This window comes from Dermacentor albipictus, chromosome 8 (assembly GCF_038994185.2).
Source record: "Dermacentor albipictus isolate Rhodes 1998 colony chromosome 8, USDA_Dalb.pri_finalv2, whole genome shotgun sequence".
Classification (NCBI taxonomy): domain Eukaryota; kingdom Metazoa; phylum Arthropoda; class Arachnida; order Ixodida; family Ixodidae; genus Dermacentor; species Dermacentor albipictus.
In genome coordinates, this window is record NC_091828.1 from 64196776 (window position 1) to 64208975 (window position 12200).

Here is a 12200-nt window from a genome sequence, read left to right on the forward strand (position 1 = left end):
TCAATAATACCGACAGCGATTCGTACAAAAGAGGTTCCTAAAAAAATACCGTGGGTTCATTGCTTAAAACCTTGCCTCTGGCCGCTTGAATTCTTACTCTCGCTCCCGCTTGACCTCGAATTCCTGCAAAATCAGACTCTATCTAGGCAGTCTCACCCTTTTTCCTGACATTTCCTTAAGCCATGCAAGAGGGCAATGGTCGCCCTCTACCATGAATTTTGTGTCTTCATTAGAGTATCCTAGCCTTTGAACGGTCAATATAGTGCTAAAACACTCTTTCTCCGAGGTGCTAAACGCCATTTCTCGCCGTGTCAGTTATCGACTGAGGTATAGCACAGGATGCTCTCGAAAGCGTTCATTAAGTTGGTCAAGGACGACATCAAGGCCAGGTTTGCTGGCGTAACGCCAGACAATAAATCTTCGGCAAAAGTCTGGTGAGACAAGCACTGGTCGTGAAAACAAGGCATCCTACTCAATACAATCATCAGATTCCGAATAAGGCTCCACAAGTCTTCTACTTTTGTGCAGCTCACGCACTAATATTTTCTCATAGTAGATAAATATTCCTAGAGAAATAACCAAGAAAACATCGCGTAAATGACGCGCTCAAAACTAAAGAAAATTTGGGGCGTATTTCTGAAGACTTCCACGCAGGCTCTAAGCGATATTCAGAACACTGTCGTTTTATGAATATACGTGCGAGACCCGCAGAGACGCCTTGTTTCTCTGTGTCGGAGCAAACCACGCCTTACAGCAACAGCACAAACGCTTCCTAAATTGTTCTGTTAAACAACGGCTCCGCTAACTAACGCGTCATTCTCCCAAAGAAAAAATCTCGCGGCCACTTGTGAAAAGGGAACTGAGACTCAAGCGCACCACTACAGGCCTTCAAACAAGAACCTAGACTTGGCAGCGCAAGCGTATCTCACGCAAAAAAAAAATTGAAGCTTAACCGCTTCAAAGGAAGAACGCCATATCGATAAAAATAAGTTTTAAAAATTATGTGTGCACAAGGTTTCTCTTTCAGAATGTAAGTGAGCTACTCAAGCAATCAACCTAAACAAAGCTCCTAACTCTATTACCGAAAGAATCTATCCAACAAAAAGCGTGTAACTTGACACTATAATGAAAGAAACAAGCAGTTCCCACACAACACGTACACCACTTTTAATTCTAAACACGCTACGATCGCGTCATATCTTTGAGCAGTACAGGAGGAGGACGTTGTTTGCATGCTCTTGCCAAATTTGGAAACCATGCAATACAAAGGGCGCAAAAGGCATTGCCCAAGCTAGAGACGTCAGATACCTCGTTCTATCAACATGCCTTTATGGCATTGGTCTGCAAATTCACTGCCTTGTATGGCCACTTCGCATCTCCTTAGCGCCGCGCTTTGCCGGCTCATACAGGTTGCACGTTAAAAGGTATCCAACGTGGGGGAACATGAATGCCCCCTGGCTTTTGTCCTTCTGCGTGCCGAACGTCGCTTTCTTTTCTTCCTCGTCTTGCGGCTCGGACCCGCACTGACCTGAAAAATTCCAAGCGGTAAGCGCGGCTTTCTCTTTCGCAATGGTGGATGGATGCATGGAAAAAACTCTATTGACGTCCATCGGTCCATTCCCTAGCACGTAGTGGGCCGCTCCCACGTCGGGACCGAAAGAACTAGCCTCGCCGCCGCATCACAGGCCCATTAGAGTGCCAAGAGTTCGGCTAAGAAATCGGGAATGTGTAGGGCAGCCTCCTACGATGGCCCTCTCTTTTAGCCTTTTGCGATTTACTCTGGCGCGTTACCATCTCTACTGCATTCCTGAATTTGCGACACCTTGTTCTCAAGATAGCACGCTATCTGCTACAACTTTTCGAGTATCTTTTCTTTCTTCCCTTTGGCAACTCCTCAGCCAGATCAACTTCCTGAAATGTTATCGGCGAAATCGGAAAGATTTTCTCCTTCAGTTTAATTACTTCTCCTGATCCAGCTGTTTTATCCTGTTTCTTTGCACTGTGTTCGTCGTCGTAAATCAGAGCTGGACTTTCTTCATCAATTTCTCTGGGGGAAATCAGAAATATTTGCTCCTCCAACTTAAATACTTCTCCGGAGCTAGGCTTTTCATGCTCTGTTCTTGTGGTTTGCTGCCCCCGAGGGCAAGATTGCAACCGTGGAAAAGGCTTTTGATCTTACAGGGAGCTACTGCTCTGTCACTGCAAACCATGATTTGCCATATGGTCATCGGCCAGCAGTGCAGCGCTCTTTGCATGCACACCTTCCAGCCCGTCCTTTACAGAAAGACGCGTGGTATGCATCAGGGTCTCGTTAAATCGCTCTAAGCAGTTTAAATGGCCCATTTACTGATGTTATCCGCCCCAGGTCCTTTCACCCACTCTGCAAAATTATCCATCAGGCGACACGCAAACGCGACAAAGCTCTCAGTAGACTTCGTTTTGGTCTTGAAATCTCCACCGAAATTCTTTGCAGCGAGCCTTTATTTTGCGAACAAACTGGGGCTTACTTAGCTGTACACGCCTGCCTCGAGTGCACTCAGTAAAGTTACAACTTGTGACGCTCCTCCTGGCAGATACTCAAGGAACTTCTCCGGCCAAGTGTGCTGGTGAAATTATCACATCTCACAAATCCATTCAAAATCATTCAGTTAAAGAGCGATTTCGTCACCCGTTTTTACGGCTAAATCAAACTCGCAATTTCCACGCTTTCAGTGTGTGGCGGCGTCGCATCTACCCTGCGTGCTGATCTCCCTTGCTCTAGTGTTATTTTCGCCCGCTCAATTTATGCCCGCTTTTGTTACATCACTTCCTGCCCCTTCTCTTCCTTGTTGTGTTCCTTCTTTTATTCCGTTGCTGTCTCTCACGACTTATCTTTTCCAAGGCATCCGTGAGCTGGTCCTGTAACTCGTCCGTGTAACTGCTTTATGGTGCCCTTCATTCAAGTTTGCTCGAGCCGTTAAAGACTCCACTGTGATGCTTCTGCTTTACTGAGCCAAAAAAAGGAGTTCTGCTGATCCTGGATCCACAGAAGTCGCTCTTGCGCCCACAGTTTACCCCAAGCACCCAAGGTTCGTCTCTCTCAGCGGGACGTTCACACGTCCGCCGATGGCAGGTGGCGGGGACTGCCTTTTGCGGCTCTTCCGTAAAGCTTCCTCGAGTCGTGCAAGACTCCATGCAGTTTCGGTGACGGTTGTGCTGCCTAAGCCGCCTAAAGGACCTCTGCTGATTTCAGATCCACGGAAGTTACTTTTCCGTCTACCGCTTACACCTTGCTTACGAATATGGCCAGGTCCGTCGATCACAGATGGTGAAGGACTGCCTTCTTGATCATATGGCTTTTAACCAGATTGGTTTATCTCGAGGCGGTTATGGGCCAAGAATCCACCAAGCACATCGACGAGTACGTAGAGCAGTGGGCACGAAAAAAGGTTTTTTGTTTTACATTAGTTACACTGGCTACTGGAACGCAAGTCCCTCCAATGGAGGGGCATATTAACCGCGTTACGTCACATTAGGACACGGCATCCTCACAGCTTGGATGGGCTCCGTTTTTGATCCCGTCTTCTTCCCTGGGTGACAGACTAGGGAATCTGATGACTATATCGCGGCCAATCACAATCATCCAATCAGTCGCAATATCCCACCAAGGATTTCACGCCGTCCCGTCAAACTCCACCTCCGATGGTATGGAATAGGTGACCGTATAGCAACCTGGAAAGCCAAGGCCGGCGCCGTTTTTCGTTAGTCATCGACTCAGCCTTTTGCAGGGTTAGTGCGGGCTGTAAGTACACGTAGTGGTGCCTTTTGTGGCCCCGTCAACAATCGGTGTCAGCGATGCGTTGACTTCTGCATAGGCACTGAAGAATGAGCGGAGCTTTTTGCTGCCAAATGGCCAGTTATTGTCCTTGGCCATGTTCATACGCAAGATCCTGCACTCAGGCGTTAGAAAAAGTAATTCGTCGAAGTGTGAATTTTAAATATTTTTCTTATGCGCCAGCATCAAGCAATGTCTTCTAGTCGACCAAAGAAACTACTAGGAAGGTCATAACTTATCCGTCACTCAGCTGGCCGGTTTTTTGAGGAATGATTCAGTGGTATGAAATCAAGAACATGTACTGTAAAAAAAAAGAAAATATTATTTACGCAATTATGCTTTCTACTCTTGCGAAATGGGTTGTTCCATTTTGTTATATATATGAGCTTGCAAGAGATACAGATGGCAAAACAAACAAAATACTGAATATTACATGTGCCAGAACATAAGCTTTATTGACTAAATCTATTCTTGAGCATAAAGATTAACTGAGCGTAACATAATCAGCATGGATGCATTTGAACGGCGCCTGGCGAGGGTACTTGTTGACAAATTGGGTGAGGAACTTGATGTGCTTGGTGCGAGTGTATGAACCAGGCATCCAGGGCTCGCAATTGCTGGGAGCGTAATCGTAGTTGACGTCATAAACAGCGATGGTGTGGTTATATGTGTTGTAGTAGAACGTCTCGCCAGGGAACTGCATGAACGAGAGCCCAAATGAAGCACAGTTACTGTATGTGCGTTTTTTAATGAAAACGTACGCATATTTATATGCTGCTCATTCAACAAGAAGCTGATGAATTCGCAATAAGGCACGGATACTCTACAACGGACCTGATCAAATGGTAAAGGAACGCACGCACACCTTCCCCCTTCCACACACATCTCACACATGTACACACGCTCTCTCTCACGCACACATACACAAACACATATACACACATACACACATGTTCCAAAGAAAAGTCAACAGGCAAGCGCCACTCATATCTTTATTCAGCGACGCCATGGTGGAATATTTCTCCAATGTGTACACATCACCAGCTGCACTATCATAAAAAAGCTCCAAACATTCATTGATAATGACGTTCTAATACATGCCTCAAGAAATGCAGGTTTTTACAAATAAAAAACAGAACATGGCAAAGTAATTCTACGCAAGCCCGCGCAACGTGAAACTTTCACTGAATGAATCATCAGTCAACTGAGACGTTCTCCATTCGAAAAAAATAATTGTTCGCCCCCCTTTAAGCGATGCAGATGTAAACAAGAAACGACAACCGGGAAGGCAGACTGATTGGATGAAGGTAGCCATAAGCTTAAAATGGATGTAGTGCATGTTCGTAACGGTAAACCCCACAATACTACACTGCACCCCGCCACGCTGTGTACTGTTCCATATGAAATCTTTCCAGCCAGAATAAAACAGAATGAAGGAAGCACGGCAGGGAGCGAAAGGCGCCAGGGAGACCGAGCCCAGCTAGAAAAAGCAAGCGCCTGAAAGAGCCGCGACGAAATGTCTCAGCAAGTCTGGATTCTTGCTCCGTGATCCCGACGCCGCCACTGAGGAAAGGGCTGGCTTCATGGAGTGCTCACTTGTCAAGGCTGGCTGCGAGACGTAATCCTTTCTCCTAACTTTCTGCTTCTTTTATGAAAACCATGCAGCTCCTCTAGACGCCTCCGGCGCCACGCACCACAGCGGTGAAGGCAGTAGATCCACAACAAATTCCGGATCCAAGATTTGAAGTGTATGGTGTCCTGTGTCTGCCTTTTGAATGTAGCTGTCGGAAATGACAGAACTTCAGCTTACTATAAGTTACAGCTTGAGTGATATTGTGAACAAACATAAGAAGGAATCCTGAAGCAATATTTTTTAAAACTTGTTTGGGACTAACAAGCGTACGTAATGTGGTTATGTACAAACGGTGGGAGGACCTCGTTTTGTTCTCGCAGCTTGTCCGGATGCTCCCATTTGTCTGCCCCGATAACAGCTGGAGCTTTTGACTCAAGGTTACTTGAAGGTCGTCGACAGCAGCACCTAAAAAGTATTTCATGCTAATTCACCTATGAGTTTTCTGCATACATTCGCGCCATATTCGGGGCGGGGGGGATAAATCGTTCCTCGCTAACGAAGCAGAAGCGTCGCTGGTGCATTCAGCTTCGTTCATTCTTCACGCTTTGTCCTTTGCATGGAGTGTGCGCATGTGTATGCGCTTATTCATCACGCCATGTATGCATCTACTAGGATCCTGCGAAGTTCCTGTAAGAGCTGCTTACTCTCACGAGCATCGGACATCAAAGGACGATGATCGAGATAGGGGGCGCTGATGTTGGGAAAGGAAAGTTTGGGAATCAGGAAACGGGTAATTTATGCTGCTACTGCTTATTTGCACCATCTCTTCCTGTGGGAGAGACTTGTAACTGCTGTCATACTTCGTTACCCGTGGACAACTTCGAGGTGTGCAACGGTTTAGCAAGGTGAAGCGACATAAGTGACACTTGACAAATGGTGATAGTTTAGGGCAGCGTCTTGCTTCGTTGTTTTCCTCAAAAGTTGTACAATAATTTTCGTTTCCTTTGCGGACGTTAAAACGACAATAGGCGTTATGATTGCATAGCTGTCAACGTAATTTCTTCAATTGGAACAGTTGCGGTGAAATAGCAAGTTTTGACATTCACTGTTCTGTTTTTCGCTTCTTTAGCATAGAATCAAACTATATTTTACGTATCACAATTAGCATGGTCCAAAAAAGATGCAGTTGATGATCATGATGTGTGGTGTTTCATGGTGCAAGGGCCAATTGTGGCCAGAGCACCAGAGCAATGTTAATAATGCTCTGAAATGGTGCTACCTAAGGTGTTTTATGTAGTATGGCTGTAAATGGACTTAAAATTAGCGCAAGATGTTTAAAACTATGCAATAAATGTAGGATCGTGCGCGCATTTAGGAATTAAATGTCTCAGAGTTGACGGTATTCAAATATAAACAAGATGAGAACAGTGCCTGTGAATAGTCATGCGATAGTCTCAGTTGGTGTATACTTATGCAAGGCTAGAGGATGTTGCTCGGTCTCCAGAATAATCAAACACCTGCTGATCAGGTGCAGTGAGACCGGCGACAAGTATGAGATGATAGCAATTCTTTCCTTCCATGTAAAAGGCTTGGCTGCAAACCGATCATTCATGGCTTCGTGCCTCGGTGGCGCGAAAATTTCAAGGTGCGGTAAAGGCCATAGTCTCGATATTAACTTATACTGGTTTATCACCCGCTTTTGTATTAATCTTTCTTTTCAGTGTTGTAGAAGCACGATAATATATTGCATTTCGGCCTGAACTTCCTTTTGAGTATACCTTTAGGTGCTCCCTTTCTACCTCGTTTTCGAACAGACTGAATGGTTATTGGCGTGAGATATATCGACTTTCTCTATTTGCTCACCCTATCCTCAGGGGACCGGAGATCTCCAAAAACGAGCGTTTTCTTTCTCCCTCGAGACTTATCGTATGTAGCCGCATATAAGTCAGCCTTCTGTGTCTCCATGTGTTTCAAGTATGCCGAATCTGATTCGTTGCAAACCTGGAATAAAATACAAAACATAACGTCACTGGTAAAATAGAAACTGCAATTATTGCACCGCTAAAAATTACAATTACAAAAAATATTGCATGTTGTATCACGCACATAATTATCGGTCTTTCGCAGGACCACAAAAGCTACTACAGAAGTGTCATTCACTCTGCAAAGCACGAATTGTTTAACGACATTGAGTCATTCTCGTTCTCCTATGCATGATTAATTTAGAATATACAGCTTTTCTATAGGAAGTTTAAATGTAGAAAAGGTGGCATTACTAAAGGGGAATTCCTAGGCGAGTCTGACTCACCTTGCGGACAAGTTACGTGAGCTTCAGAAGACTAATGAACAGAATTTATTAAAGTCCCTTTAGTACAGCTTTTGGGGCCGTTGCTTATGTAGTGAATTTCGAGGCACTCCCTTGTCGCAGTTTTTTTAAATCCTGAAAGTCGGATAAATAGGAGGTACTCCTCATTTAAATTCAATGGTAAATCCAGACAGTATTGTAGCCTACCGACATGGTAGCACAGAAAAGGCGGGCCCGCCATCATATAAGACGGAAATGTCCCGCGACGAAACGCCCGGCGTCGCTCGAAACTGAACCTTTCGGCCAGTCACAGCAAAAAGTGATACGGCGAGCTTTTCTTCGCAAGCATGTGTTGCTTGTGCAGTGTCACCTTTTGCCGCGACATGAAATCATTCAAGTTTCATCTGACACATCGTGATAGAGCGTTTCCCATTGATGTAGCAGAGGGACGTGCTTGGTTATGATATAGTCACGTGGTAGTTATGGTCAAGGACACAGTGAACAACATTGAGGGATGAAACTACTAAACGGAATGATAGCTCCGACTATCATTCTACCTGTCAAGCACAATTCACGTCGCCCATACAAGGAGATCACACAAGGTTCGGTGACAAGCAGCAACAAATAGAACCATCGTAAACATTCGGGTGTGTTCGAAACATGCGGGCGCGTCTTGCGCTGAGCGGTAACTTTAAGCTGTTAGTGGTCAAAATTAAGTACCCGAAAAAAGCGTAAGTACACGTGTCAATACTGCCTTGAGTGATCTTTGAAATGTTATGACACTTTTTTTCTAATTAGGTGCAATTTTTAAAATTTAGGAAGTATGGGTACCATGAAATGGGACGGCCTCTAAATTTGCCATGTACGCATGTGCCCACAAAGAAAAAATATTAAGACTGAATTTCTTATGTTTATTCATGTGAAGGTCACGTTACTAGCAGCAAAGTATGTCCGTTTCGCCCAACTTACATTTGCTTAATGGCGTGTTCACAGAGTTTATAGCGTTTTATAAAAATCTGCATGCTTAAAAGGAAGACGATCCTCTACGGAAGTCAAAGAACATGAAACATATTGCCCTCCAAATATCTAACATAGCAAATTATTTACTTTGTAGACTCACATTGGAACCGTTATCGCATCACCAAGCTCTTGAGCGCATGAATGAAGGAATGTTTGCAATTTCCCTCACTATGAGAAGCAGCTAACCCATAGTTGGTGAACGAAAACACGCAGTAGCGTTTCACTGCTACGTGCGGTCTACTTTGTTGCAATATTTGAAGATGCCCTCGAGCAACCTTCTTTAGCGACATTATTAAATAGACATGCTCCTTCAGCAGCTGTAATGTAGAAGGCCAAGCATATTTTATTGGCCAGGGGAACGCCGACGCGGTTCACTTGCGCGCAGGTGCGCTAACATCGGGCTCCGCAGTTTCTATGTTTTCCTGGTGGTCCAGTTTCTGCTAACGGCCCAAAGAGCACAAAATTCCATCCATGAATTCAATACATCCGACGATACCAAGTTTTTGCACCTACGACCCAATTCGGTGGATTCACGACCGAAAGAAGACCTCCATCACGTGGCAGCCGAGATAAGCCTTCCGAGGAGTAAAGGACGGCGGCGGTCACTAAACCGTCGACGCCGGCGAATGCGCACGATGCATCGGAGACGCTAACGCAGATGGCGGCCCGTACACCGTCGTCCAGAGGGGACAACAGCTCTGCGCGTGCCTCAAGGAGCCGTGAATCGACTGCAGAAGAGCGAATGAATATTTCTAACGCCCAACCACGTCCGAAACCGGCCACTATGGTCAACGAGCAAGCCAACGATTCCCAACGGTGGATCCGCACGACAACGCGCTTCACTGAAGCCTATGAAGAGGGCTGCGGAATTACCCGTCGTGATTGCTTAGTGGCTATGGTGTTGGGCTGCTAAGCACGAGGTCACGGGATTGAAGCTCAGCCATGGCAGGCGCATTATGATGGGGGATTAAGGCGAAAACACCCGATTACTTTGATTTAGGCGCATGGTAAAGCACCCACAACGCCGTGGCTCATATTCAGAAAGGGGTTTTGGCACGTAAAACACCATTTCTTAGTTAATGTTTTTTAAGGCTGGAGGACGGCGCCACTTTCTTCCAAACAAAGCAGCAAGCTAGGAAGCGCCAACAAGTGGCGAGGAACGGCCCTCGTAACTGAAAGGAAGACAAATCAAAATCTCGTCGTCGACTCAGAAAATTCCTAAAACTACCACCCCTGCCGCACGACGACTTCAGGGTGATTATACGACCGCCCCAGGGCCTAACGATGCGGACTCTGACAAGCCCAACGTTAGCCGACGCGCCCATTGAGTGTGCCAAAAAAAAGTCACAGGTGAGCAGTTCTTGCTACGCATGAAACCGGCTCGAACATCACGATAGAGTCGACCCCATGCCAAAAGGTGGCAAAGCACTTGCGCAAGCTCACATCGAAGGTGGTAAACGGCAGGTCACACGTGGTAAACGCGTACGTTGCCACAGACGAGGGGCAGTACGTGGAGACCTTCATGGACTGCCGCCTCGCACTCCTCCCGAATCGATGAAAAGAAATCTCCGCTACGAAAGAAATAAGATGACGAGTAGGACGTTCGTGCCCACACCGGCTCCTGCTTTCTTCGATATTTTCGTTGAGAAATTCATCTCAATCTCTACGATTTCTGCATCAACGGATACCAACTTTTCTACAATGGGTGGCCTTTTCGTTAGTTTTTTGAGCTGCTTCTCTTCCGTGACGCCACGCTCCCCTCAGTCTTACGGCAAGGCCTAACCAGCGATCGCCGGGCAGGGTTAGTCCCGCCTCGTCATGGCAGAGAAAATGGTTGTTATAATGGATAGAGACGATCTTCCGCCGGAAGAATTTGGTGCGGAGCATGGCTGGTGCTCCGCCGCTGTAAAGAAAAATGCCCTGCGCGTCTCTCGTCGCGACAGCACCCGTGAAGCGGCAAGCAGCGAGGAGCACCGCGAGCGTCTCAATGGCAGCAGGAAGCCCATTAGCCTAAAGCACAAGATCATCAAGTCGTCGCGAATGCCTCAGCTCCCGAAGGAACACTGGAAGATTATCGCCCGCCCCAGGGGTGGCCTGGATGTTCAGAAAATGGGCTCCGCTCGGCTTGGTCGGGCCTTCGCCGCCGCGGTAGGACTCACGTCCGAGCAAGCTAGCCATGACATCGTCTGCCCCAACGCAACACAAAATATGATCGTCCTCAGCACCGCCTCTCGCGATAACGCAGTTGCTTATCTAAAAATGAATAGCATCACCCTGGGAATCAAACAGTACGAACTCAGCACTCACGAAGCCGCGCCGCACGCCACGTGTAAGGGTGTCATACGTCAAATTGATCTGTCGGAAAGCCAGGTCGACCTGGACAGAAGGATCCTCAATGACAGAAATCCATTAGCCCTGGGAGCCAAGCGAATCAAGAATAGCGAAACGGTAGTCATCGTTTTCGACGCCTACAAGGTCCCCAACTTCGTTTTCTATGGCTCGGCGCTCGTCAAGTGCTCCTTGTACCTCAGGCAGCACGACTGCTGCTACGCCTGCGGTAGACTAGGCCACAGAGCCGCCGTCTGCCCAGCGCCGGAGGACAAGCTATGCAGGAATTGCGGGGCCAACAACCCCGACGACAACCACACATGCTCGCCTACTTGCAGACCCTGCGGGGGCACGCACGCCACAGCGGACAAGATTTGCAAGCAAAGATTCCAACTCCCGTACATCGTTCGACGGAGGAGAAGGGAAAGAAATGCAGAATCCAGGAATCGAGACCTGTCGCCAGCACAGACAAGCGCCGACAGCGAACCGGCTAAATCTTCGAGCAGGCGCTCCCGCTCGAGAAGCCGCTCGAGGTCCAGGAGCTGTTCCCGCTCCAGGTCCAGGAGTCGTTCCAGGTCCAGGTCCCGGGGCCGCTCCAGATCGCGTAGCCACTGCCAAGGCCCACAGAACAGTGTCCGGTTCGAGGAGCCAGCCGGTGCTGAGAAACAAGGCGTCACATGGGCAGACAAGGTTCGGAGTGGAGGGAGAACTGCCTTAAAGTTAACGGGGGGTGTGGGGCCAGAGCATGGTTCGTCTGAAATAAGCAAGCTTAGGAAATAAAATGCCGAGATGCACAGCATAATCGACTTAATGCGAGCCGAAATAGCAGAGCTCAGGAAGGCTAACCAACCTCACAGCGCTCCAGTCCCTAGTTCAACCCCGTCAGAAATCCCTTCGGCGACCCCCCTCTGTCCAACCCCCTCGGGGACCTCACGCCGTTCCAGTCCCTAGTTCATCCCCCTCGGGGACCCCCTCTCCCCAAACCGCAGACGTTCCCATGGTCGTGGACGCAAGCCACACGGGCAACCCCACCAAAAGAAAGGCCGTTCCCAGCATGCCCGAAAGTGTACCGGCTAAAGCCAAGTCCGAAGTCAAAGAAATGTTGAATTCAATCTGCTACGAGATCAAGAAGATTACCGAACGACTATCTGCAGTGGATC

General features: G+C 47.5%; 1 protein-coding gene across 7 annotated transcripts in view; it reads right to left on the reverse strand.

Moving 5' to 3' along the window:
• Positions 1–4223: 4223 nt before the first annotated feature.
• LOC135914301 (uncharacterized) overlaps positions 4224–12200 on the reverse strand; it is a 114777-nt gene continuing 106800 nt past the window's right edge. For 2 of the 7 annotated variants that reach the window (XM_065447086.2, XM_065447088.2), the window contains 2 exons: positions 7251–7388; positions 4224–4511 (listed from right to left, as the gene is read on the reverse strand). In XM_065447086.2, the coding sequence (XP_065303158.1) occupies positions 4299–4511; positions 7251–7388 (351 nt within the window). In that variant the 3' untranslated portion in view covers positions 4224–4298. Of the gene's footprint in view, positions 4512–7250; positions 7389–12200 lie in introns of those variants that run through there. The other 5 variants (XM_065447085.2, XM_070523519.1, XM_065447087.2 and 2 more) reach the window with 4 other exon arrangements.